At 40.8% G+C, this 27,586-nt stretch overlaps 1 protein-coding gene across 1 annotated transcript in view; it reads right to left on the reverse strand.

Moving 5' to 3' along the window:
* Positions 1-5,118: 5,118 nt before the first annotated feature.
* The window catches only part of IL1RAPL2 (interleukin 1 receptor accessory protein like 2), a gene marked incomplete at its 3' end in the record, with an annotated part of 395,896 nt that continues 373,428 nt past the window's right edge, over positions 5,119-27,586 (reverse strand). The window contains exons 8-11 of the mRNA XM_082322891.1: positions 25,135-25,280; positions 19,375-19,518; positions 15,334-15,504; positions 5,119-5,816 (exon numbers count right to left, since the gene is read on the reverse strand). Of these exons, the coding sequence (XP_082179017.1) occupies positions 5,119-5,816; positions 15,334-15,504; positions 19,375-19,518; positions 25,135-25,280 (1,159 nt within the window). The remainder of the gene's footprint in view (positions 5,817-15,333; positions 15,505-19,374; positions 19,519-25,134; positions 25,281-27,586) is intronic.

Below are 27,586 nucleotides of genomic sequence, written 5' to 3' on the forward strand. Positions count from 1 at the left end.
CAACTACATGTTGCAAGAGCTGCAGAACTGCTGCTGGGACAGTCCTAAACAGTAATGTTTGGTATCTGCTTTCCTCCTGACTCTGGACCACGCTTATTGGAAATGTACATCTGGTAGAACGGGGCAATGGCAAAAGTGAGCAGTTTGGTTTGCTGAAATGCCCAAGCCAGAAGCTGTACTCTCCAGCGATGGGATCTGCTGCACTGCAGAAACCGGTCACCTCGCCCACCTCACCAGAGGCCATCTAGCAACGCTGCTGGCATTACATGCGAGTTTCGAGCCCACAGGACCAGCAGAAAGCACAAGTTTTTACTTTGTAGGGAATTTCCACACACGTAAAGAAGCAGCTGGTTTTTCCTTTTTTTTGCCTGTGGAAGAAATCACAAAAGTTTCCCATCCAACAGAAAACTGAAATTTAATTTTAAAATTATCAAGACAAGGGTTCTAAAGCAAGTGAGCTGGCAAGAAATTATATTTTTCTGGGGAACTTTGCCCAGCATCCATTGAATAGTGGACAAAAGCGATGCATTCATGGAAGAGCTGTCATTGTGCTATACTGAATCAGTGTTTCTGCCTGGAAAACCCCTGGACTCTGACTGCTCTCTTCTTCCTCTCCCTTCTTCACACCCTCCACTTATTTCTTAGTGTCCCAGTAACTCTGCAGCCCCAGCACGGACCTCAAAGTTGTGCACGAAAGAGGAAGGGTGCACAAGAGAAGATGCACGAAATGCTGGATGGAGGCAGAGGTTTCTTGCAGACAGTATTTCTAATCAAGCCGTCCCCTGGCCGCTGCCCATGGGGTAAGCTCCCAGTTGCCCAACTGGGACATAATGAAAAAAGCCATTGTTTTCCCATCTACCATTGAGTTCCCAGGGAGATGTCACTGCCAGGCTAACAAGCATTGAAGACTTTCTTGTCACCACAACTGCGAGACCCGACAGCTGTTCTGCCATAATACTCGCATCTATTCAGAGACCGAAATCGAGAAGCTGCTCTGGGGCTCTCCATAAGGGCACAATTCTGAAGGCTGCTAAATGCCGTGATTTCTGGCACTGAACTACTCTTCCAAGCCCCTGCTCAGTAAAGTATTTCTCACTGAATTAAGGGGAATTTAAGTATGTGCTTATGCATTTGGATGAACAGAGAAAGCCTGTTGAATCAAAGGAACTACTGAGAGCAGAGTAGAAGCCCTTAAAAATAATGTTGTTGTTGTGTGTTTTTTTTTTTTCTTTTTCCTGAAAGTATCTGTTATTTATTCCCAAGTCCTTATCTTGTTTATAACAAAGAATGAACAAAATTCCTTTCCCAAGGCTGGATAGTCCTGGAGCATATCCGCACCAAACAGAGACAAAAATAAGCTTGATTTTAGGCAATTTAGATTAAATAAGCAAATGCTTCTTAGTCTCTTGACTTCTTTCTCTCCCTTTTGTCTTTTTTATTCCTTTGTACACAGTAAACCTAAGGTTTTATGGCCTTATCCAAAGTCTGCTAAATTTGATGGAACCCTTTCTGTTGGCTTGAATGGGTTTTGGAGCAGAGCTGCAGGCAGAGTATGACAATATCTTTATACAGGTTTCTCATCCACTGTCTGGAGAAGGGAATATTAATTATTAAAACACAGGTCCAGCCCCCAGCCCCCAAGAACTGTCAATATTCACTCTGCTCTGTTATTTAACTTAAAATTACCCTGTTTTCTCTCTGAACTTTCTTTAGGAACATAAAATCTGTAGAGGCTGAATAGGTTTCCAATTTCTAGCTCATTTTATATACAACCTTCAAACCATAATTGCTTCTGAAGCACATCACGCACAAAGGTAAGTATACAAACAGTAGTTTCCAAACATTATAATAAACCGTCTTTAAAATGAACGTGCCCCAAATCAGAAGCCTGCGTGGTTGCAACACAGATGTTTGCTGCTGGTGATTGTGTCGCTGGGGAAGGCACAGCCTGACAAGCTGGGGGTGGCGAGGGCTGCACAGTCGCACAAGCGAGATGCAGCACCAAGCGCTGTCAGGGTAGTGCCCTGGTCTCTCTCCCGATAAATCCAGCTGAATAAGTATACGGCTTTGGTGAGACAGAGGAATGCAAAATGCCCTTATGCCTTTCTATTTCAGCTAACGAAGTTCACATGAATGAGCTAGAACATTTTTGCCACCAAGGCCCTGATCCAGGTGTCGCTGCCACCACGAGGGACCCTGCTGGAGGGTTGCTACGGAGGTGATTTTCACAGCGGGACAAGCTGCCGGTCTCTGTGCCACCCAAGTCCCACCGATGGATGCATTTCACTGTTTGACAGTATTTTTCCAGACCCTTAAGCACTACCTACGGAAACACTTGGCCTCTAGCATGTCATACTGGTATTGCATGAAACTGCGTCAAGGAGAGGCCTCCTGAGCTCGGGTCCCCATCCCCACACTAAAAGCAGAGGGGTACAGGCGGTTCCGATTCATGTATATATTGTCGCAGTACTCAATACACAACTTCAAAATCTTAAAGCAGATTGTGACTTGTCATCTATAACTAAAAGATATCGATACACAGACACACAATGTGCTTTTGCAAAATGACAGAAAAACTGTTCTTTTCATGTTACCTCAATGCAAACATGACTGCATTTTGCTTTTGAATAGCTACTGCTCTAAGAGACACATTATCATCAGGTAAATGAATTTGCTACCCATATTTAGTCATTGTAAATAAAAGAAGCAGACCAACCTGCATATGGGTTTTTCTTTTTTTTTGGAGTTTGCATGCTTAATACAGAACTAGTAGGTTTAAAATCTCACTGAACATTCTATGTGAATTAACCAGATTCTAGAGTAATGTGGAAAGGAAAATAATGAAAAGTACAGCTTTTCATTTAAACATATGCAGCTCTTTTCATGCAGGGTTTTCTTTTAGTTTTTTTTCCTTTTTTAAATTACACTTTGCATTAAAGAACATAGCCAGTGTAAACACAGTCTGTAACACTTATAAAACAGTGCAAATTTTGTAAATTTCTGGGAGGAGGTTGAAATACATATATTTGTAATGGAGGTAAAATCACTTTCTTTCTCAGTAGAAAAATACGTATATTAAACACCTATATGTTCGGAACGTAACCTCACAAAAGAGCAAGTTATAGTCCTATACTGTGTAATAAATTAATGTCTTTTCTAGATTTCCATTTTTGGTGTTAGTGTCAAATGCATAATAATGCTAGAAAAATCAAGAGAAGCACGTATTATTCAGAACCTAATGAAAACCTTACAGATAATAACTGGTGTAAGAGAGCACAGAATAAAGAACTGGGGAAAGAAGCAATGGAAAAATACCGACCTCTCTGAATTATTGCACATTTGAGATCATTCTCATGGCCTTTGGGCCAATTCTGGATACTTTTAAGTCTTAGGTCAGTGTTTGTTTCCATTTGACTGTAGGGTACAATTTAGGAACCACTGCAAAATGTCAAGGATTTACCGAACTTGTTTGCTGATGAGACCACAGGCAGCTGAGTGCAGAGTGCTAACTTTTATTCATGCAGTCAAAGAGAACAACGCTAAAAACATACTGAAATACAGGCAAGGTTGCCTGCCATAAAAATATTTTTGGGAACTTGCTCCAGCAGATCTTATTGAGACAAAACTCTCATGTCTACTGTGTTTTCATTAAAGCCGTGCCAAAAACTGCAAAACTGGCTTCTGCCTTCATTATTTAGAGCTTTGTCCTTGAATACTGTTGTCTCCATGGTCTGACCCTGCAACCCTTAATCAACTGAGTGTGGAAATCTCCATGAAACATACTGGTCCAAAGAAAACTCAACTCGCTGAGTACTAATGCCTGATGCTGAGTACCTGCGTAACACTTCTCATCCACAAGCAGCAAGAATGCTTTCCATGAAAGATAAATGACAGCATCCTATTTGACTGATGGGATCACTCACACAAGTGAGAAATGCAAGACCTTACCAGCTGCTTAAAAATATCTCTTTTCGCTAGTTGCACAGAGAGCAGAAATATTCCTGCTTCAGCCATATTTAAAAGGTACATAAATTGACAGGTAGATAAATAGAGAGAGAGCTGTCTCAGGTGATTATCACTGCAATTGAGTCAGACTACTAGTAAACCTAAATAATTTAGCACTTCCTCTCTGAATATTGCTGTAGTGATTATTTTCTATTGCTGATGTTCTCACAAAAAGGTTAATTTCAAACTGTAACTACTGATTTTGAAGAAAAAAAAAATCTATGTAAAATTACATTGCCTTTACTACAAATCTTAAAAGAGCTCAAGAGATCTTAAGAAATTTCAAATTAACAAATTGACCGACAGACATAAATTTATACTTAAACTGTTTAAAAAAAGTCATTAAAAATCTGCAAAAATTGTGAAATAATCTATAATCGACAGAAAAATTGTTTAAAATCCTCCTAAACATCTTCTGATATTCTAGTAAGTTGTTTCATAAAACCACATTGCTAACCATTGACTAGGAATACAACATGCCTCAATATTAAAATGAAGAGATGCTGATGCAAGCAGGTGATTTATTCTGCAGCAACTGTTACTATGCGCTTTATTGATAAAGCTTCATCTGCATTGTTTCAGCTGGTCATCTTCTAAAATGTATTTGTGAGACAATGTTACCGGGAAGGTTTCCTCCTCCTCCTTTTGAGAATCATTCACCCCTTGTGGTCTGCAGGAGATACTCATTTTCGTAGCATGATTAGAATTTCAAATGGTACTGAAGTCTCTATGAAAAACCCAACAACTTCCATGTACTTCAAATACTATTACTTAAATATGTGTGGATGTTGGAGATCATATACAGGGACCTTTTATCCATCCCAGACTGTAAACCTACTGTAAAATGATGGGATGTGTTTTTTCTATCCCCCCTCCTTTTTAAAGAAGCAATAAAACTGTACATTAAAAGACAGGAAGGACATTACTGAGTTACAAAAGAATGCCCCCTTTGTCAATAATTTGTAAATGTAAACAAAAAAGTTCAAGTAGAAAAGCAAAGAAGTGTGCCGCTGCTTCGAATATGTTTTCTCACCCCATGGGGTTAGGGCAAAGTTCTTTAAAAACGTGTCTTCATGGCGGTCATGAAGCATCTCAAGAGAGTCCTGATTTTCACTACCAAATATCACTGGTGAAGCTAAGCTCCTTTGCTGATAAAGGTAGCAACGGGTTGTTCCTGTGAAACTCTTGGGGATCCTTCATGGTATTGTTAAGAGGTAGCTGTCCATTTAGTAGTGTCAAAGGTATGTTACAGTATGTGTGATGGTTGCTTATGGAAGCGACTGGCAATGTTGCTGCTGACACATCATATTCATATCCTCTGCAATAATGTCTCATTTGCACAGAGTCTGCTTGATGGTAATCAGTTAAATCAGCCCGCGATTCTACCAACGTGGCAGAAGTGCCTGTGACGGCAAGAGAGGGTACAGTCTGGAGGTCTCCAAAAAGGCCCTGCTCTGCGGAATCCAGGACCTGATGCCGAGACACCACCTCCTTTTTCTTCCCTGGCATTTCAAAGACTAGGCGCTTCCAAAACTTAGAATTCAGTTTGCTGCTTTTTGGTCCTTTCCACTTGACCACTGAGAGAAGTTTGATGGTCTGCTTTAAAGATTCCACTTCGTGATAATTCACTTTCCCTTTTAATTCAGTACACTCAATCAAAATAACTTTGATTTCTCCACTGACTAGCATGTTATGGAGTCTGTTTTCCATCTCAAAAATACTCCATCCTCTCCTGAGAACATAGTCTGGAGTTAACACGATAATGAGTCTTCTGCTTTGTTCAACACATCTTGTGAGATCTTCAATGTAGGCTACAAATTATAGAAAGAGAGAAAGAGTAAAGAATAAAGAAGTCTATTGTATCAAAACAACAGGCTTGCAATCAAGTATAACAAAATCCTACAGCTTACTGATCCACACCATTTAAGACAAGGGGCATTTCACAATATACTCAACAAAAATAGGATTGTGTATCACAACATATGTCTATTTATGGAGTACATATAGAAAACTCCTTAATAACACCCTCCATTCTTTACTGGTTTTCCCTGTTCATCTCAGCAGAATGACATTTACGTAATATCCTCACTGTGTAGATGCATTAGTGACTAAAAATACACAGTTCACTTACTGAAAAAATATAGATCAAGATCAATGTAATGTTTGTGTAAATTTTAACATTAACGCTGGTTATGATTAACATCACACTGAGGGAAGCACACTCTGGGAAGCAGTTCTTGTGTTTCAGATGCAAGGACATGAGGGTGCTGCAGGGTGTATGAACTGTAACTTGGAAGAGCTCAAAAAGAAATCAACCCTCATCACATGCAGAACTTGTGCTATTGCATAGAAGCATCATGGTAGCTCTTTCTTCTTTAGGTATTGACCACAAAAGCACAGTAACATTCTTTGTGGCCCAATGGTCTGTTTTAAAATCACAAACCTGTGCTTCTATGTACTCCAAGGTATTCATAGAAACTTCACAAGTGACAGGAACAAATGGAAAATTTAAACATATTGGAGGTGTTTATTTGTTGAGACATCAGTGACAAAGAAAATAGTATTCTTCTTTTATTCATGCATGCCAAGTACTTGCAAATGATCAGTGTAAGCAGAAATGCCAGCCCCATCATTAGCTCCATGACGTCAGCTTATTGAACTACAAAATATTCTTGAAGTTGGACTTGGATCCCCGAGTTTCACTTGTCCCAGGGGTGGTAGGGAAGAGAAGCCAATTACACTGGTCTGACATGGAACAGGATGGGAAAGAGATCCACTTACAGACCTGATCCAAAACCCATTCAAATGAACAGACCTCAACAAATTTCAATGGGTTTTGGGTCAAGACCAGAGAAATGAAATCATTTGAAAAAAAACCCACTACGGTCAGAAAAGTGTTCATTGGTTGCATAGCATTGTGATTGCGAGCTCAGAGACAGGATATAATTTTTTTTTTAAACTACATGAACCTCTTGACCATGCTACTCAGAATGTGCCGCCTGACAACAGAGGAGAAGCATGTGTTATAAATGAAGACTTGGACACAAGAGCTGCACAGAACAGATCTTTACTCAGCACAGGGCAGGGCCTCTCTTACACACACTGCCCTCTAGCAGGAACAACGATTACAAATAACATCATTAATCAACATCTGTTACTGCAAGACTCGTTTTTATAGTCCCAGGCACCATACCACAGCATGCTTATTCACACCACTTCCAGTAAAGTAAATAGCTACAAAATAGGCCAACAGGAACATTCTAAAATAGCTTATTTTCATGAGACTGAAGGCATAGTTAGCATCAAATCTGCCTTTACCAATGTTTTATTTCACCACTTAGCAGCAAGAAGAATTTCTTTCACAAATGGAAGAAAGAGGCAATTGCAAACATCCCACAGACACACAAAAATTTAAGACATACACATACATTACAAATGTCTATGCAACAATCCTGACTTTTAGTTAATGTTTTATGACTCTTTAATCATGCAGCATTTACATTTTTTTTTCTTAAAATGTTTTATGAGGAAAACCCCTACATTGCTCTGTGTAAAATAGTTACTCATTAAAGAAAAAAATTCAACATTAAAATCCATGGGAGAGGCAGTGGAGAGGGGAGAGAATCAGCAACAATGAGAAAATGATAAGCAGAACTGGTGAAACAAAACTTAAGGAAAGGTAGAAATGTTCAATACAATGGAAAGAGATTATCCCAATGTATCAACAGCTCAGACTCTTCATTTTCTTCCTTTCTTTCTGCTCCCAAAAAGAAAGAATTTAGGTGGGAAGCTTCATCATTAGAGGTTGAATCTGCAAGATACAGTAAAACAACAAACTATCATGCATCTTTCCTGGGACATATTCATCCCTCCTTCAAACAACTCAGAACACTGCTATGTACAAGACAATTCTCTGCAGGACACAATACCGTTCAGTACCACATATCCAGGTTAGTGCTAAGCACAGCCACGCATATACTATATGCATCCAATTAAAAAAAAAAAAAACAAACCAACAAAACAAACAAAAAATCACTCCACTTTCATCTCTTCAAATATCCAGCGGCAATAATTTCGATAGCAACAACCCAGCAATAATCCATTATACCATCTCAATCAAAAACTCACCAGACTTTGCTTTAGTCAAACAAGGAATGAGGCAGGAAGAAGACAGGAAAAATTCCCTGTTTTCTCAGATGGATACTTCTCCCCTCTGTGCCTCTCCCATACTTTGGCATGCTCACCTTACTTACTGGATATGGCAACAAGTTAGAGCTTTCTACAGACGACTACACAGACACCTTCACAAATGACCACTAGGTGCTCCTTCAAATTCCAAGTTTGCAGCTGGTTCACTGATAGACATGGCCAATGTACAGGGGGTTTGTTGGTGCACCGAGGATAAAATACACTGTATTATAGGAAACTGGAAACCCAAATGAAAAGGCAAATGCATTTTCCAGCCATCTGGTCCAGAAGTACTTAGTACTTAATAACTTCAGCTTGGGACTGCTACTAAAGGTGGGTGACAACTTCCCTGGAGCACATGGTTCCAGTGGGTGCACTTCACAGTATGTCCAACGTGCACAGCGTAAACATTTCTGCGAGGAAAAGCCTGGGGGGACAGATTCCTGCCTGTGGAAATTCAAGCTTTATTTTTTCCAGCGGTACCAGACTGACTGCATAAACCTGTGAGTTGCTGAATCACCCACCCTCCTCCTTTCACTTCAGAATTTGAGACTGCTCAAAATGCCGCAGGTCGAGTTGTCTGTCTAAGGTGTTCAGTCCATTAGAAGGTGTTAAATCCAAGTAATATACATTGCAATGCAGGATGGAGAAAGGGTTGTTTTCACCATTCCGGTAAGCTAAGAAGTAATTGTCAGGCAATGGCTCTGTTTCACTTTCAAGAAAAAACCTGAGCAGGGATTTCAGGAATGACATCACCAACTAGGATCAACTGTAAGATTCCAAACCAACATATTTCCATCATATAAATACAATTTTGCTGAAACTTCACTTTTGCTGCAGGAGGTGTCAACTTCAATGACATTTCATTGTGAGGGGAGAAAAAAATCATCTTGACAAAATCAGTACGGAATTATTCGTTTTTAATTCCCAAAGACTGTATTTTATCATAAACTAGAATGTAAAAATAAAATGTCAGCATCAGAATTAACCCACTTGATTTTATTGAAAAGAACATTTTAGATTTTGACCCTTTTTTCCCCCCTTGAAACACCATTTTGCAATATGGCACAAAAAACGTTTTCAAAATGTTAGCATTTCCCATAGGTCAAAAAAAATGAGAATTATGAGTAGCTCTACTGGCAACTTACTTGCACCATGTCCAATGCAATGCCCAAGGAGGCATGGACAGCAAGAACTTTTAGACCCATAAACAAACATAGTTTTTGCATGGTTGCCCTTTAGTAATGAAGACAGATCACCTGACAGCAAATACGTGCTCACCAAACACTGTCAACATGTAATGATGCTGAACTGTAGTTTGAAGCACTGAAGAAAAGTCCAAGACATGCATCCCATTTGCAGTTAAATCATGTATAACTGCATATTGAATCTTGAATGAGCTACACTAACCACAGGCTGGAAGGAAACCCAGACAACCTAATATGCAAGCAGACTAAGAGCAAGGAAATTAATGAACACCACGGACACAGAGCTGCTTACACAAAGAAATGACTGACTAACCAGATTCAGATGATTTGCAGAAGCATTTGAGGGAGAGGGAAAGAACATGAGAAATCACATAAAGCCCTACGGATATTTTTGGGAAGCATGGTCTGCAGTACCACAAGAACCAAGGACTATCTACCATCAACCCCATACTGGCTGGTTCCTGGCATTCTGAAAATACCCAGCCTTTCTGCATTTGGCAACGTGACTATCACTTGAGGACATTATTTATAGAAGAACAGTTCAGTCCTGGTTTCCTAACTGAATAGTTCCCAAACCCTGACTCTGATTACTTTATTATAACAAAAATGATGGCTTGTCTTGCTTTTCCTATTTATTAAATATCTATTGCTTCTGTTAGCTCAGACCAGAACAGCAATGCAGTTGGAACTGCTGACACACAGAGCGGAGTGATGGCCCCTCCTCAGAGAGGGCCCAATCCCAGTCTAAGCTGAGGGACGGCTGATGAGTTCAACATAAAGAAACAAATAATGCAGATCAGCATGACACACTGCCTGCTCTGCACCCCACTCACTTAGCCACTGTCAGACTTTCTGTATTCAACATGGCAAAGGAAGGAGGGATTGAGGAGAAGGAAAAGATGGTGGCTCTGGGGATGCCTCCTTGCAGACTGAAGTGCCTTAAGTGGGTGATTTTGGTGCAATTGTTTTGGCAATAGATGTTGGAATCAAAATTGTGGATATTTAGAATCAAAGCTTCATAGACTCATACAGGTTAGAAGGGGGCTCTGGAGGTCTCCAGGTCAATACCCTGCCCAAAGCAGGACCCACTAATATTGCTCAGGGCCTTGTCCAGTACAGTTTTGAAGACCTCCAAGGTTGGAAGTTTCTTCTCAGTGTCTCTGGGTTCTTTTCCAGTGTCTGACCACCCTCATGGTGAGGAAAATTTTCCAAATGTTTAAATGGAATTTTCAGTGTTGCAACTTGTACCTGTGGTCTCTTATTCAAAAACTGTGCACCTCTGAGAAGAGTCTCTCTCCATCTTTGTGCTTTCCATGGGAAAACAATAAGATTCCTCCTTGGCTTCGTCTTTGTTAGCCTTTTCTTCAAGAAACACAGTTCTTTTGGGGTCTCCTCTTGTACTGTGTGCTCCAGCTCCCTGACCACTTTGGTGGCCTTCAGCGGACTGTGACAGGGTAGCCAGCCTTTCTGGCTTTTGTTCATATTTCTTCCACTTTCAACTGTTATTCCTGTGTATCCCTGCTACTCCTGCCCATGCCTGGCATTAAGTGTAAGATTCATACAGAGTAGACAGCCAGGGACTTCTGAAAGTAGTTTGTGGAGCTGTGTGCTCTGTTCCCATTCCACATAAATGGTGTCCCATACCTGATGAAGGCTCCTTGGAAACCCCAGGCACACAGTCCAACTGGGTTTTCTTCATCCAGGAGCCCAGGAAGCTGCAATTCACCGGGCAAAAACCACACAGATGGGCAGACAAAACTACAAAGTGCCAGAACTGCAATATTGGCTGTTGGGTGCTTTTTATCACATGCCTTAGGTGCTCTCCTGTTGTGCTGACAACTTCTCCTTCTTCAGGTAAAAGCAAAGATTTTTATTCTATCACCATTGTTCTTTTCAGTGCCTGATCTCTATACCCTGGGCTGAGCTGGAGTGAATTGCTGGTGTTTTTTCAATCCTGTCAAGATCAAATGCACATATGCTTAGAGAGCAGCTAGATGATGCTTTAATAGATTTGTATTGCTGGTATTAAAAATCCAACTTGACAGTTTTGACCTCTTCACTTTCAGGGTTTAAAATAATTTGCAGAAACCCTGTGAGAAAAATACCTTCCTCTCACATAGTCCCACTTTTAGAAAAGTCAAGTGCAAATAGATCTTTCTCTCTGTAGACACATCATCCTTAGCGAGACAGACAATGGTTCAGGTAAAAACATAACTATTCCTATCCCCCCCCCAGCTACTCAGTCTCGTCAGGTCTCCTAACACTGAATTAAAAAGCTCACAGGGCTTGAGAGTCTGCTTGCTGTGGGAAAGGGTTTATTTAAAAAGCCCTGAAAACTAATAGGGTGGAAAAAAACGATAACTGCTAAGAAACTTTAGTAACAACTGCAACTGTATCTTAGGGCTCACCGTCTCCTTATATCAGCTAACACGTTCAATTATGCCTTAGTTACCTAGGCAGAAAGGTATATGTGCTGTCAGCTTTGACAGAAGGAAGAACACTCACTCTGTTAAGACCAAAGGTGTTCTTTAAGGAAGAACAGCTGCTACAGTACTTCCTGTAACATGCAACTCAAATCCCGGGTTACAAACTTGGTCCTGCTGCTTACACAGCACGCTGCATGTCATGTCTCCCTGCCGTGTCCCCCCTCTCATCTTCCAGCCTGCATGGCCACGTGGGCTTCTGCATCAGCGAGAGCAGAGAAGCAGTGACTGCTTGAGCCCTGTTTCCACCTCGCCAGTTCGGGGAGCCGGGTCCACCTGTGCTGCTCTCAGGCAGCACCAAGAGTCACCACAAAGGTCCTTGCTGGCCACCGCGAGGCGGGCATCACTGAGGCCCTTGGCATCCTTCACAGTGGCTCTCCCACTAGGACAAAAGGCTCCACTGGGATAACATTGTATCCTGGCAGGGCACAGAAACGCACATCTACTGCAAAACATGACTCAGCCCCACCTGACCTGAACTCTGGATGCCAGGGATCTGCTTCCCAATGGTGAAGAGGTGGCCTCAGTCCCCACAGCCATCACCTCTGTCCTCCTAGGGACAGTGCCAGTCGCTCCATGGGCATCCCTGAAACAGACGGTCCTCAGCGCAGAGCCGAAACACAGAGCTCGGGTATGCAGTGCCAAGGAGCTCGCTGCTGGGTGCGCGCATCCCAGATAAGGAACATCTGTCTGTAATCTCTCCCTCAGCTGCACAGGGACATGCAAAGCCTATCATAGCTTTTCCCTAGAGGTTAGAGATGAACCAGCTGGACAAAAACATAATCAAACTTGTCCCTGAATTTTTCTGAAGTCAGCTTTTTAGTTTGTTCAGAGAAGTGTGCGGGAAAGTTAACGAAATAGTATTTAACAAATTTATTTTTCGCTTGCTCTCAAATCCAAGTAGCAGCTGTATGTATCGCTTCCTGCCAGGAAGCAAGTGCAATAATGCACACCCTCCTGTGGCAGCACCTTAAAATTGCAGAGATTATATGAAACAACCAGCCTTACAAAACACACCTTATTTGCCGTGCTAGTGGAATGGCACACATTTAAATACACAAGATACAGAAGGAAACACATCAGAATGGAGAGTGGGAAAGCATTACACTACAGTGAAAGTCATTTACACCAACAGATGAGGAAATGCAGTATATGTGAGAAGAGATTTCCTAAAATAAAAAAAGATAACTGTGATCAAACCCCCATTTTTCTATTGAAATCTAGCCTGAAGAGCTATATATTTTGTTATATCTGTCACTTTTTGAGACAGTCACTCTAAAATATGTTATGTTTACCTCTGAAGTTTCTAGCGGGTCCATACCACATCGCACTGCCTGCTCTCTTCAATAAGCACTGCAAGTCCTTGTAAGACTGGCGAGCATTAGGCAGAACACAGCCACGTTCCACTTCTCCGGCGCACACGGAGAGCTTACAAATACAGGAGTCCGAGTCTTCCCTCCTTCCCCATCACCTCTCCCTCCCTCTTGCCCCCTCAAAATAAAGTGCCTTCCCCCATATCTTTTTCAAAGCTAAAGCATGCAAATCACACTCATTTCAGTCCCACATTTTATTCTGCATTGTCATTATGTCTGATTAAGCGTTCTTGAAGCTCCATGTGTTAGAATCAGGCCCTTTCATAATACTGAAGAAGTGAGTTTGAGAGGAAAAAAGAGGTATTAAATCTGTGAATGTTCATAAATGAGAACTGACGTTTTCAGGTACCCTACATTTTCAGAAGAGGTTTAATGAATACCCAAAGCGATGACAAGTATTTGCTGAGTGTCTGACTGACAAAAATAGACAAAAATAATATACCATGCTGGCTGGTATAGCAACTGGAAAGAAGAATATAATTTCAGATTAATCTGTGCTTCAGTATAGTTATCATTGAAGGGCTAGCTTTAAACTCTTTCATTCACTTGTATAATTGCTACGTATAACTGCTATATTGTTGGATATGAAACAACTACTTACAACAGTTCTGTGATTTTTAACACAAAAAGATGTATTTTCTCTTAATAATATCTAAAAATACAGTACTACTTCCTTGTGCTGTCAGAAATAAGGAGGCTATGAGCCAAGTCCCCTTTCTGGACTATGTCACTAAGGGAGTAAAACTCCCACCTTGCAGGGGCAGGGCAAAAGGAACAGGGGAAGCTCCAACCTAGGAGCTGCAAATGCACATGATAATTCCAAGCCACCACATGGGACTTTGCATGATCTCTGACTCGGCTCCGACTCCTCTTTCCCAATGGTACAGGAGTCAGAGCTCTCTTCCCAGCTCCCTCAAATGTCAGAGAAGAAGTAGGCTCCAACTTCTGGGGCAGGCACTGGGGTTTGGCAGCAGCAAGGCAGCAGTTTCAAGTCTTTTGGCAGGCAGGCTGCTAATGCAGCCGTGTTCTAGCTGTTTCATGTTTGGGGACATCTGCTCTAGCACAGCCATTGCTTTGTTTTCTTGTTCATATTTCCTACACAGTAGCATATACAGACAGAAGTTCATACCCTTTTCTAATAATTTTCCATGGAAGTGATTTGCAGACAGAATACATAAAAAAAAAAAAAGCTTATTTTTCACAAGGGTAGCATTTCAAATAAATGTGATATTAAAGCAAACATACTGTGCATTCAAAATTCATCAACATGATGCATATGATTCATGGTCTTTTTTGACTTGTCCAAAAATGAATCTGGAAGAAAAGATGCCATAACTACAGCTAGGAAGGCATTAACTGTTGGTACAGTCATCCAAAGGTGCTGCTGAATCTTCAGACACGGCAGCAAAACTGATTGGAAATGGACAACTGTATTTCACTGTCAGCATGGAAAACAGTATCAGATCACTGGGCTGTACGTAGTCCTCTGAAGAATTAGCATTACTTACACAATACCAATTACTTACACAATATCAACACTGCTCAGAAATGCAACATTTGGTCAAAACTCTAATGAAAAAATTGCATCTATACCATTAACTGGGAAACTATTGTAGCTATTTATGAGACTTCAAAGTTGGGAAAAAAAAACCAAAAGACAATGGGAAAGATGACTTGTAAAGCTGCTGTAGACAAACAAATAATTACTGGAAAAAAACAATAATCCCATTTTCAATGATAAAACAGAGACTACAAAATCTTTTTTGGAAGTTTCCTGTTTAGCTACCTGTGTCTGATGTAGAGATTCTGGACTACGGTATTGCTTCCAGCGCTGCAGCCTTCCCTGCGGGAAGGTCCGGCTCCTGCATCCACTGAAATCAATGGCAGGTCCCTCTGATTTCAGTGGTGCGGGAACAAGCTCTAACCTAAAGCTCAGATTTATAGGACTGAGGAAACTTCTCCAGTCCTCACAACCACTTCACAAAGAGAGGTTTCCCATATCTAGTACTTATCGCACAGTCCAGGCCTTCATGACACATCAGAGAGAATGAAAACTGAAAGGTCAGAAATACTTACTTCCACTAGGGATCAGGTCCCTATCCGGAATGAAGAGCTTATATCCATAGTGCTTTTCTAGAACATCCGGCAGAATTTCAAGTGCAAACTGCTCCTCTTCATTATTATCACAATCTAACGCATCAGGATCCACTTTGGTATATGAAAGATACGCATCATATTCCTTATTGTCTATAAGAAAACAAAGTCATGTTCAGCTTGCTGTTTGCAAGAGCACTATAAAGATTACAGCAAAGTACTATGAACTCATATTATTCCTCAAAACGATCAAGCATTTCCCAACAAAATTGGGACTTTTCACAGGAACACATAATCTGGCTTCCACAGAGAAATTTCTCAGATCCAGACAAAGGATATCCTTTCAGTTTTCTTCTGCACACTGAGCTAGTTAGTAACTGCTTCATGTGGTCAGTGTACACATTTCACTTCTGAAAAGATTGTGGGCCAAACTTTGATACAAATACTAACACTGGAACTTTTTAATTTAATCCTTTACATATTGCTAATGGAAATCTTTCAACTCCTATGCCTCAAGAGTGCTACGATTATGTGAAAGTTTTGAGCTTGGAAAAGTTTTTGAGCCTAGAAAGTTTGGAAAGTTTTGAGCAAGGAAAACTTCCTCGCACAAGTAATTGTGAGAAAATACATGACTTAACTCAAATGAATACCGATTCGTCAGAAGACAATGACAAATACAAATAGTCCAAAGCATTTTTTTCAGAAAATCTTGTCGTTTTTAAAACCAATATCATAGAGGCCATTTGATCCAGGACATTTTAAATACTTGGGGCTTACAGTATGAGAGAGAGAAATAACTCCAAGAGCAAATGGGGCGCAGGGGAGACTTGCCCCGCCATTCTGCCTGCAGCTCAGGGCTGGAGGCAAAGCCTCATCAAAAGGTGGAGGCAGGCAGTGGGTGGCAGAGGGGACCCAGGTGATGCCACGAGGGCTGCAACACAGTGGTTTGGCTAGAAAGGGCAACACGCCGCCTCCTCCTCCTCCTGCGCAGCACTGGGGCTTGTCTCCATCTCTCTGCATCTGAAACACAGAGCTAAGTGCTGGCGACTGTGCCAGGAACAGAAGCGGCACCACTATCGAGCTTGGGATCCATGCTGGAATCAGACTGTCTTAGTGTCATTTCTCTTTGCTATTCCTCTGCAGTAATGGAAAACAGTATACTGAAAAAGTCAACCTTCAGCAATTCAGTCTCCAGGGAAGAGCACAGCTGCCATTATTTACAGAAAATGAAAAATCAAATAGTTAATGTTGTGAGCACAAAACTGCATGAATGGAGGACTGCTGAGTACCAATTATCTGTAAAGAACAGCGCACATGAAAGATAATTAAAGCAGTTAGAAATCATCAATATATTCTGATAAAAAGAAAAAATAGCTAATCATAATACAATACATTCCTTGATGACCTTGAAATGATGGTTACTTTCTCATAATTCTTGACACAAAACCAGACCCATGAGGGTCAGAGCTACAGACAAAGCATGTGAATAATTATACATTTGTAAAAGGCAATTTGCCTAGTGTCACCATAGCTGTATGGGAGGATGTCCACGTGGCTTGCTGATATTTCTCTGAAATCAACAGCATACAAAAATAGTAGTTGCTGATGGAAAAATGACAGAAGAACAAACAGCAAAGAAATAAAGGCCCGTCAGCTTTGGAGGCCTGTCCAAAACCTGCCACCCTGTCTATAACAAAGCCTGACAAAACCTTTTAAGAGAAGCCAGCCACCAAGTGATCCAGGAGGCAAACATCCCTGCAAACATTTGAGAGCTCTGCAAAGGCAGCAAAGCCAACCCCAGAGCACCGACACGCCTGGTTATAAAGCAGCGTGAAAGCCACGCGCAGATTGTGCGCAAGCAGTCCCCGAGCTGCCTGCCCCTTCCAGCTGCGTGGGTACAACTGCCCTCTCCAGTCACCTCCGTTCGCAGTACGAGTAAGCAAGACGTAGACAGAACCAGTTCCCTCAGGCTCCTCTGAGTCCGTACGCTTGTGTTACATCTCTATGGTCTCGACTCGCTCTTCACAAGTTTCACAAACACGGGACATAGCAGAAGGACCTATCCACGCTGGCCCGCTGCTTGCTCTGTGTGCTTTGGATGCAGCACTGTTTGGAGCCATTTTCTAAACGGCTTCCCTTAATCCTCAGTACCATTTTCTCTAAAAACAATGCTATGCACAACACAGGAAGTGAATGCATCCAACATTGCTTACATAGCATATTTTTAGAAATAGGAATAAAGCGAATCTGTTGAGTTCCAAATCTTCTATTTTAAAGAAACACGTGTTTAAATAGAAAATGACCCTGCAACTGCTCGTGGGAGCTCTGTGTGTTCCCACTATAGCCTCCATGAGTAGAAAGAAACATCCCCGTATATGCTTTGACTTCAGTAACGTTCTGCCTCCATCTTTCATTCTGCAGGACCAGAATGAGACACAAAGCTGCAATAGTTCTAAAACCATGCACTGGAAAAATAAAAGGTTGTTTAACATGCACACAAAATCCCCTATGTACTCATGGGGCTTCCTCTAAACAACTAGAAAATAATATTGTTTCATAAATTAAAAAGTGATTGAACCAAGGAAGTGACATGAATAAAAATGCAGCAGCTTCAAACTGAAAACACAAGATAAATGAATCCAAGCAATCTGGAGGAAGTTACCACTTTGGGTCACTTTTTGTTGGTGGGAACCAGGGATGTTTTGTTGGTATAAGCCCAAGGTGTTAGAGGTAAATTACTTCCAAAACCACACCATCTCAGCCTTCACTTTCTCCTAGGTATCAGTATAAATATTGCACGGTATTGTATAGTATGAAAAAAGCATGATTTTAGGTTTTCCCACTCACACATGAAGGTCAAGAAAGGAAGTTTCCTGACCTCTATTTCTGCTATTTATCATTCCGCATTCTAAAATCCCCTGGATGTCATTCCACCCATTCTCCAAAACTTCTATGGATTTCATTGTAGCGAAACATTTTCACACCATATCTTTCACACCCAGTATTAAACAGAAACACTTATTATTTTGATAACAGTAATGCTAACTGCAGAAAGTAACAGGTCTGTGCAACTGCACATTGTTTTGGCACAATAGGGGAAATGTGTTCCCTGCTCTTTTTTCGGATACATTATTGTTTCTAGATATCCCATTCCAGACTGCCTACGTGACTCCTAAGTGTTGCAGTGGGCTATGAAAAGTACCTGCACTTGAATACTGCACTTCAGATCTTTAGCAGATACTAGTTGTATGCATACTAATTATGCTATAATAGAAGTGTTAAGAATATAATAATAGGATTTAAAGCACTTGGATTTAGTTTACCAGGGCTTACTCCAGCTTCATAGGAGCAGGAATGTTCTATATTCAGGAGAATTAAAGCTTCAATTTAAAAATACATGTTTAGCTTTAGGCACCACACAGAATACATGCTAGTGAGAGGGAAGTGGGGGAAGAACACTGAAAAACAGCCTAATTTATTCCTAAACATACTCTCCAGGCAAGCTGTACATTTCCACTGAGTTGTTTACAGTCTCCCAATTAAATGAGGTAACTAGTTAGCCTCAATAACAATCCCCTCTAACTAGTTACTGGATTTAGTTGGAAGCCTGAAGACAATTCATTGGAAATGTTTAATGAAAAATACCTGGTGAAAGGGCTGTCCACATACAGTATGGATCTCAGGAGAAGCGATCCTGGGCATATGTGGCACTGGGACACGTGAATGTGAAGAGTTCTCCTGAGGAATCTGGAGACATTCAAGCCCCTGTAACAGACTCATGAACAATTCTTCTGACTCCCATTTGCTTTTGGCATGGCCCAGTGACATTTCAGTGAAAAGACTCATTGATTTCAGGGGGCTTGGGAGAAAGTCTTGGGGTTTTACATTGTTGGGTGCTTAGCAGTTTGAACTTAAAGTGGCAGCAGGTATCTTTTGGGATTCATTTCAATCTAGAATTTTCATCGCTTTGGGTCTCTGAAATATTTCCATTGCATATATTGAGTTTCCTGAGCAACTGCTTACCATCAGCTGCTTCGTCTCCTCCAAAGTTCTGTCTGTAGAACAGCATTAACTCTATGTTGTAGCACTTATAGATGGTCACGAGCAAAATAAGCAGAAGAAGGATGGCTCCCAGTCCTCCAGCAAGCTCTATTTTGTAGATCAAATCTAAAATTAGCAAGGAAAGACAGAAAGGTTATGATCTTTCCGAGCTTTATTTGCTCCAATCCACTGTACAATTCCACATAAAATTGTGCAGCTTCCAATTATAACCACTGTAACAATAAGGATGCCTAATTTTTTTGTTCATTACCTATTACTTAACTTTACCCACTTACTCCATCTACTGCCTATCTGCAATCGCCATCCAGAATGCGTTTGAGGCTATAATCATAATTCTTCTACAAGGGAATTATGTAGCGATTTTACACGGAGGATTAATCAACTTTTAATGAGCTTGTGAAGTTTGAAACGTCTGTATTGGCAGAGTGCATCAAATGCTGCATGCAGCATGTGAGAATAGATATACTAGGCATATTGTACCCACTTTGGGAGGCTCTAGTCCCCCAAATAATATTAAACTCTAGTTTTACATTTGTGAAGCCAGTGGATGAGCTGATGTGACCTGCCAAGCCAGGACTTCAGCTGAATCACTGGAGAATGAATTGAGCATCCAGAACGCCCAAGGTAACGTGAGAAGCCAGGAGCACACATCAGGCTGCTAAGAGCCACTTCGTTTGAGTTGTGATGGCTGCTAACGGAGTTCTCACATGTTTGTTTACTACACATTATATTTTAATGGGAACTAGCGCTAGTTAAAATTTCCTGCTGGGATGCTTTTGTTCGGAAGCATCACAAGCAGTCTGCCTCAAAGAACTTCACAAATTCATCCAAATGCAATTATCCATCTTTTACAGCTGGGGAAATAGAGGCATAGAAAAGTGAAGCAACATGTTCAAGGTCATTCAGCAAACCAACGCCAGAATGGGATAAAAATCCTTGAATACCAGTCCAGTGCTCTACCTGATGTAAGACACTAACAGGATTGGTCTTCAGCCTGAAATGTCCTCTGAACATAATGGTGCTCATAACACCACTTGGCATATTGCTTAGCCAGGAAAGACAAAAGATGACAATCTGACAATAGCTACCTCCAACAGCCTATATTAGTTTAGATAAGACGTCATGAAGATATTTGCTGCTGTGATAAATACAACGTGAAGACGTAAAAACTGTAATACAGGCAAGACAAAGTTTTTGTGATCTTTATGCTTCTAAAACTTAGGTCAGAAGAAATTACTGGTATGTCATTTGTGTCATTTTCAAGATAAAAAGGAAATTAATTGTGTATCTTTTGGGGTTATTCTTGCCTCACCATGCCTTGTATTTCAACAATTAACATCAGATGTCAAGCTATTCCCAGTTTACAGTATCTCTGATGTCTGTCTGGTAAGAAGTCATGGACTAATAGATGGAAAAAGTCTATTATAATAGCTATTTAATCTCTATGAGAATACAGGGAATTCATGGGACTTTTATTACACTGCATGATAAAGTTAGCATATGCTCTGGGGATAAAGCTGGTCAAATGGAGAACAGAGTTGGTTAAAATCACTTTTCAGGGAAAAAAACTTACTTTTTTTGTTGTACTGAATCTGTTTTGCTAGGAAAGGAAGATGATGGCAAAGCTGCCAGCTTGGAAGGAGAGAAAATGCTGAGCCTTGATCACCTGCAGCCCACAAAGGAGCACAGACCTGCGTTCACTTACTGGGGGAATGGCAGGGTATTGAGCAAAAACACAAACTCCAGCTCAAAAGGCAGAATTGATCTGCTTTTGTATGTCCTGTGTCTGTCCTACTGCCCTATAAACTCTCCTAGAGTCCAGACATAAGGAGGCAGAATGCCAAGGCTTTGGGGCTCCTTATCTCCATTCCAAGGCGGAGGCAATGGACAAAACCCCAGAATGTTCAGTTTTCTTGCCTACTCCAGCTCTTAGTCTCTGCCTCTGATTAATGCCTTACTCCTCAAGTGGTCCTCACTGAGGTCAATAGGGAAGGCAGCACACCCAACGTTAGGGAAGGAATTGAATGTAGGCCTTGTGCTGTAATAGTGACTGAAAACTAGTAAATAATAATATTCTGAGAGTTTCTAATGTAAAATAATGTAGAAGGACTTCGCCAGTACGTATCACAGAGGATTATGGTCTTTAAAATACTAAAAGTCTCATAAACACCCAATAAATGAGACACAAATATATTTTAGAAGGTTCCTCATCATTTAGGACTATATCAGTATCAAAAAACCCCAAGAAATTAGTTTCCTGCATGTCTTGAATAAAGGCAGCCTCCTTGAAATAAATGGTGAGCAAACATCATTATAATATTTACTTTTATCTAAATTCACTGCTTCTTTCCACTAAAAACACAGCTTGATTTTATTCTGCAGTTCCTGACAAGTTATTCATGTTCCAGGACAGTTATATTATAGACTACGTAGACTTCCATCACTAAAAGACTGGACTGTTTTCGTATTCATTTGAAGGGAATCCTGAACTATTTCCACAACTAAGGGACAAGTGGGTGTATATTGTGTTTCCCTGTAGTTTGAGCACCAAACATGCCAGGAAAGCATGGAGAAAAAAAAGAAAAGCAAACCCAGGATTGTCCAGAACTTATTTTTGACCTACTTGAAAGCAAATAATAATGTGATCTTGAATTAAGTCCGTAAAGAAGAATGTGATAGCAGACAGGGCTATTCAGGTCTCAGGAGCATGCCCGATTCTGTCTTTGCATTGGTAGCTTTGGGTGTTTGAAACTGGATTTGGTTCTTTTTCAGTCAAAAAAAAAAAAAAAAAAAAAAAAAATCTTAAATGATGATGCATGCTCTGGGGCTATCAGTACACTGGTGCTGTACAGACAGCACTCCTGCATTCTCCGAAACCATTTGTGAGGACTGTACTACTAATTCAGCAAAAGACTTCAACATATTTTACCTTTAATATTTGAACAGTTCCTTTTTCTTCCTTAAAGCAAAGTATGCGCTTAAAAATAACCACCTGATGTCAAAACAAGAACTAACTCTAGAAACTCTTACACTACAGCTATAACTTGGATTTGGAGTTTAGTCCTGGTTTTTTTATCCCAGCCTCCCCAGCTTAGCAGGACTCATGATTTACGCTAGCTTGTGTACACCTGATGTGCTGCAGTCACACCTTTGAACAGAGGGCAGACATAACCTACGCTGTGACCATCTGGAGTCAAAACGAAGCTACGAGCACCTCTTGCCGAACAGGGATAACGCAGCCCTTTGCAGGTAAGAGTTTGGAGGGAGGGGGATTTCTCTGGCTGAGAGATCTGTGCTTCCCCTTCGCCTTTCCCAAGTGCCCCGGTATCTGGAAAGCTGCAGCACATCACAACAGGAATTCACGATCCCTTTGACACACACAAAGGACGCTGGTCAACAGCTTTCTACCAGTCCTGCCCTAAATCTTGTCACAGGTCAGTAAATACAGTAGTAGTTCCTGGCTCATGAATACTCCACAGTCAAATCCAAGCTGGAGAAAGCTAGGATAAGAAGTAATTATATCAAGTGGCAGAAAGGAAAAGTTTGGTCAAGTACTTGTAAGAACTTAATAAATAACAAACAGGACAATGGGACAGGCCGTCAAAGGACACACTGAAAACACTGTGGTTATTTTAAATGACACTTTAATAGCTTGAAAATCAACTACTGAGAATGCCTGAGGGGAATATAAGCTTTCTACAGCCACAGTGCAGATAGAAATGAAATAGTAGCTGAGAAGTGATCCTTTCCACCTCCAAATTCTGTATTCAGCAGTGCTTCTTCCATAATTTCAGCAAAGCTCTGAAATGTCTGCATTTTCTTGTTATAAATAAACCTAGCTTGCTATTCTAATATATGCAACACAGCTGAACATTTAACAGTGTCGACATAGATATACTTACTATCAGTTGTATATGTATTAGGTTCAGTGGATGGAAAGGTAACTTTTTGCACTAAAGAGGCTAGTTCTTCATCATGCTGACCAGATTCCTTTAATTAAAGTTGTGACATCCTGTCAGTTTAGATGCTGAATATACATTCCTGTGTGTTCCACATCACAACTGTGGGCCCTTGTTTCTCAGAGTGGTTTGCACCTTCCGTATTGGGTTTTATTCTTATCACTCAGCATAAAATATAACCTATGTTATGCCCTTCTTTCTGGAAGGTCATAAAACTCTGACGTATAGAGGAAACTGTGTAAGTAGGACTTGATTCAACCGATTTTAACAGGACTGCATACTGTACTTTCACACATATAACCTGTGGGTCACATAAACGAAGAGCAAAAAAAGAGGACATTGACCTAAAAGTTTCCTCTCCCTAGTAGCCCTTTTTTGTCCCTATACCACCCCTCCCTCACCTTTCACTTTATACAGATCATAGCCATGAAACACAGCATTTAGCGATTTAGCGTTCAGCATGCCTTTAGGCAAACCGATGACTGTGGATGTTTTCCAGGCCCTGGCTGGTCCTCCTGTTCTTTCACCTCTTAGTTCATTTGTCCCATGGTAATGTCTACCGTAGGCTCAGAGGTCCATCTGCAGCACGCTCAGGTACTAATAGTATATTTAAACCTTCTCCAAATGGTGACACTTCCGTGGGATTTTGCTACGAGTGTGACGATGGAGAGCACTGGCTTTTTTAACTGAGACTAACACCGCGATTCACAATCTCCTGAGAAGGACATCCTTTGCCTTAGTGGTCTGAAAGCACATGAAGGACTGCCACAGCACTTGCAGGTGTGCCTCATGAAAACATTTCTTCTTCTCCTCTTTTGGTAAATTAATTTACAGCCAAGAATAATGGCAGAGATCTGGACAATGGATTAACTCTTTAGTCGATCTCCTGTGCTGATGGCTCTGTGGTTTCACATTATGTCTTTATCCCGAGTGTGTAACCTTCCTTTGCTTCCCAAGAGTTACTGTCTTAGAGCTTTTGTACTACCTAATACACTGTATCTTAGAGAGATCACCATCACATTTAAATGTCACCCTACCTAGGAATAGGAGAGGTGACTGAACAAACATAAGAACTGTAATGAGATACTGTTACACTCCTTATGATAATGACTTCTACAAACAGCAGAGCATAGCAGCACCTTTTAATTTGGAACATTCAGACCCAAATGGCTTCCTTTCTGCTACAGATAACTTGTCAGTAGTGGTATTCCCAATTCCAGGTAGAATACCAAGCAAAGCAACCATGATGAGGTAATTCTCCATTGATTTGTAGCTCCCATTGCAACATTTTCATTCCCAATGCAGTTAGAAATCAAAATGCATGGCAACTGTTTAAAACTTTCAATTTAAACAGCAAAGCAAAGTGGAGAAATACGAGAATATCTGACCTCACTGCTGAGGCACCTGTTTTAAGAAATGCACATTTTAACTTCATCACACAATTACCTCTGGTCTAGTCAGTCAACCATAGGTCAAATTCATAGGTTCTTTAGACCAAAATACTTCCACTGATTATATTGGTGCTTTATGGGTCACCGTATTCCAGGCAAGTGCATCACCTGCATGGCTGATTCCCTAGAGACTAAAGAACAACTCATGAATTTTTTTCACAAATGGGAAACTGAAGCTGTAACACAAACATACTTCAGCTCCAAGTGAGTCCAGCAGCCTGGCTCAGAGAGGGCAGCAGGACCTTTGCTACTGCCTGACCTGTTGCTGCGGAGGCAGGCGAGAGTACAGATAATGAAATAAAGAGAATTACCTTTCTTGCGCAGAAGAACACTGGCATGTTTCCGTCCGTTTCTGTTTTCCACATGACACGTATAGTTAGCCAGGTCTGCCTCCTCTACAGCATCAAAGATCAATGTCAATTCAACTTCTTTTTCTCCAAGATGTTCTCTGAGGAGTCTGAAAGGAAGGATACAGTCTTTGCTCAACTGAATTAATACGAGTAAAAGATTCCCAAAAGAACCAGATTTGTCAGCACAAGATACACAGTGCTCCTGGTCTCCTTCACTCCTGGAGAAGGACTTAGGAGGAGACTTGAGTTGCCTGAAAAAGACTTCACAGAGGCATCTTTCACGACAGCCAAAAGCCTTTTTCGCCCGCCATGTCTGTAGCGAGGAGCTGAATCAAGTGCAGGAAGAGTGGCTACGAGTCCAATGGTTGCATGCGGCTTGTTTACCTCGGCTCCACCACAATTAAATGCCAAAACCAAGGTTTCTTTTAAAAGAAGCAAGAAAAACTCACTTTCCAGAGAAGTAAATATGCACTACTAAGCCATTGCTGAGCAAATTATAAGGCGATACTTTAAAGGCTGGGTATTGCGATACATTTTAATGCAGTCTGGAAAACCAATGAAAGGAGCTGTGCTCCTCTGTGGAATTTTCCTCTGGTTTTGGGGGCTAGATCCTGACTTTAAAAGGGAACAGTGTCAAGAACAAGAGCGCTCTGCTCCTTTGAGAGGACAGAGGAGACATGCAAAATCCTCACACAGGGAACAGAAAGTTCTAGCAGACTTTCAGGCCAGAGGTCCAGTCTTTTCATGTCATTGTTCTAACTTGAACATTAAGAAGAATGCAAAGTAAATGCAACTGTTTTCTGATGCTGACATTAAGTCTAAAAATACAATGCCTTATTCTCTCAAAAGGCTTCTTATCAGTTGCTCAAGAAAAAGTAACCAGTCCTCTGAACAAGGAAATGTAACATCGAGTAAAATCTACCAGATTCATTTGATCCTGTTCGCTGCATCATGGGCAAGTACGGGGGTGAACGTAAAACGTGTGATGAGTGTGAGTTGCTGATGAGCGACTCATGAGCACGCTGATGAGTGTGAGTCGCCTGGGAGCTCACCATTGCACGTAGTACTTCAGTGAGTCTTTTCTCTGAAAAGATAGTGTATGGCTCTAAGAGGTAAAGGTATAAATAAGATCCAGGTTCACCAAAAAAGAAATATTTTCTCTGGAGACTGAAGGGAGGCAATTGGGCACGAAGTATTTAAACAGAGCGCTGTTTGCGCTGGATGGAAACTGCTTCTGGAGAGCTTAAAATTTTTCCGTAACAACAACAAACGCTGAACTTCTCTATTACAAACCGAAGTTGTTTTGGTGTTTCCAATGCGCACGCACATTTTCTTATGTACGTAATTTCACGTAACAAACACGGAACTCTGAATTTGAAAACAAATCAGAAGTGAAGTATGAAGGCATTGCACTAGACAATCAAAAATGCAAGCCTGATTGCTATAAACCACATATTTACAGTAAGATTTCATACAGCACATAGCCTTTAAAGGCTTGCATGATCTGACAGAACTCCGAAGAGGTACCAGAGCATCCGTAACAATTCAGCCTCTCTCGTTATGGCTGTGTAACTTGCATAAAAAGCAAGCGGCAAAACATTAGTTTAAGAACAGGCGTGTGCGTTGCATTTGGAAACTGGGATTGGATCTTTTTTGCAAATTCCCTCTCATTGTGTATTTTTGCATTTTTTTTTTATTCTGGTCCCAAGTCCAAGTGCTGAAAATAATGCAAGAAAGGCTGAATTTCCATCATTTCTGGCCAGAAAAGAAACGTCCCAAGAGAGCCTGATCTGTTTGCAGACTCAAATCAGTCTAAATCATTGGGGGTTGGATAAATTGATTCTCATTTACCTATTAATATTCCATATGTACATATAACGAAATATTTTAAACTCAGAAAAGTTTTTCTTTATTGGCAAACAATATGCCCCACAAACTTTGGCCTACAAATCATGCTGCTAGGAACATATAAAATCATTAACAGAGAAGATATCTGGGACACTAATCTGGAGCACTGTGTGAATGTTGAGATTGTCTTGTGTTTACTATAATCAGCATACTTTATGCAGAAAAAAATGAAGAAATCTTACAATTAAGATAAACTAAACTATTATTCTGAATCTATTTAAAATAAAATCATCAACCCTTAACCTAAATTTAAATAATACATGATCAGCTAAAAAGGAGCTTTCATAAAAAAGAATATGCATTTGGACTGAGAATTTTTTTTCACTTATTTTCATGCTAATTGCAATCTTTAGGAAGAGGACTCTTTAGAACGGGATCTATCATGAAAATGCTGACAGACACTTAAACATTATGCTGGTAGCAAAGTGTAGAAAGCTCTTAGTGGTGTTAAACCTTTCATTCCTGCTTTTTTTCTCCTCTTTTTTTTTCTTTTAACCAGTACTGT

This window comes from Platalea leucorodia (genome assembly GCF_965183815.1).
Source record: "Platalea leucorodia genome assembly, chromosome: 10".
NCBI lineage: Eukaryota > Metazoa > Chordata > Aves > Pelecaniformes > Threskiornithidae > Platalea > Platalea leucorodia.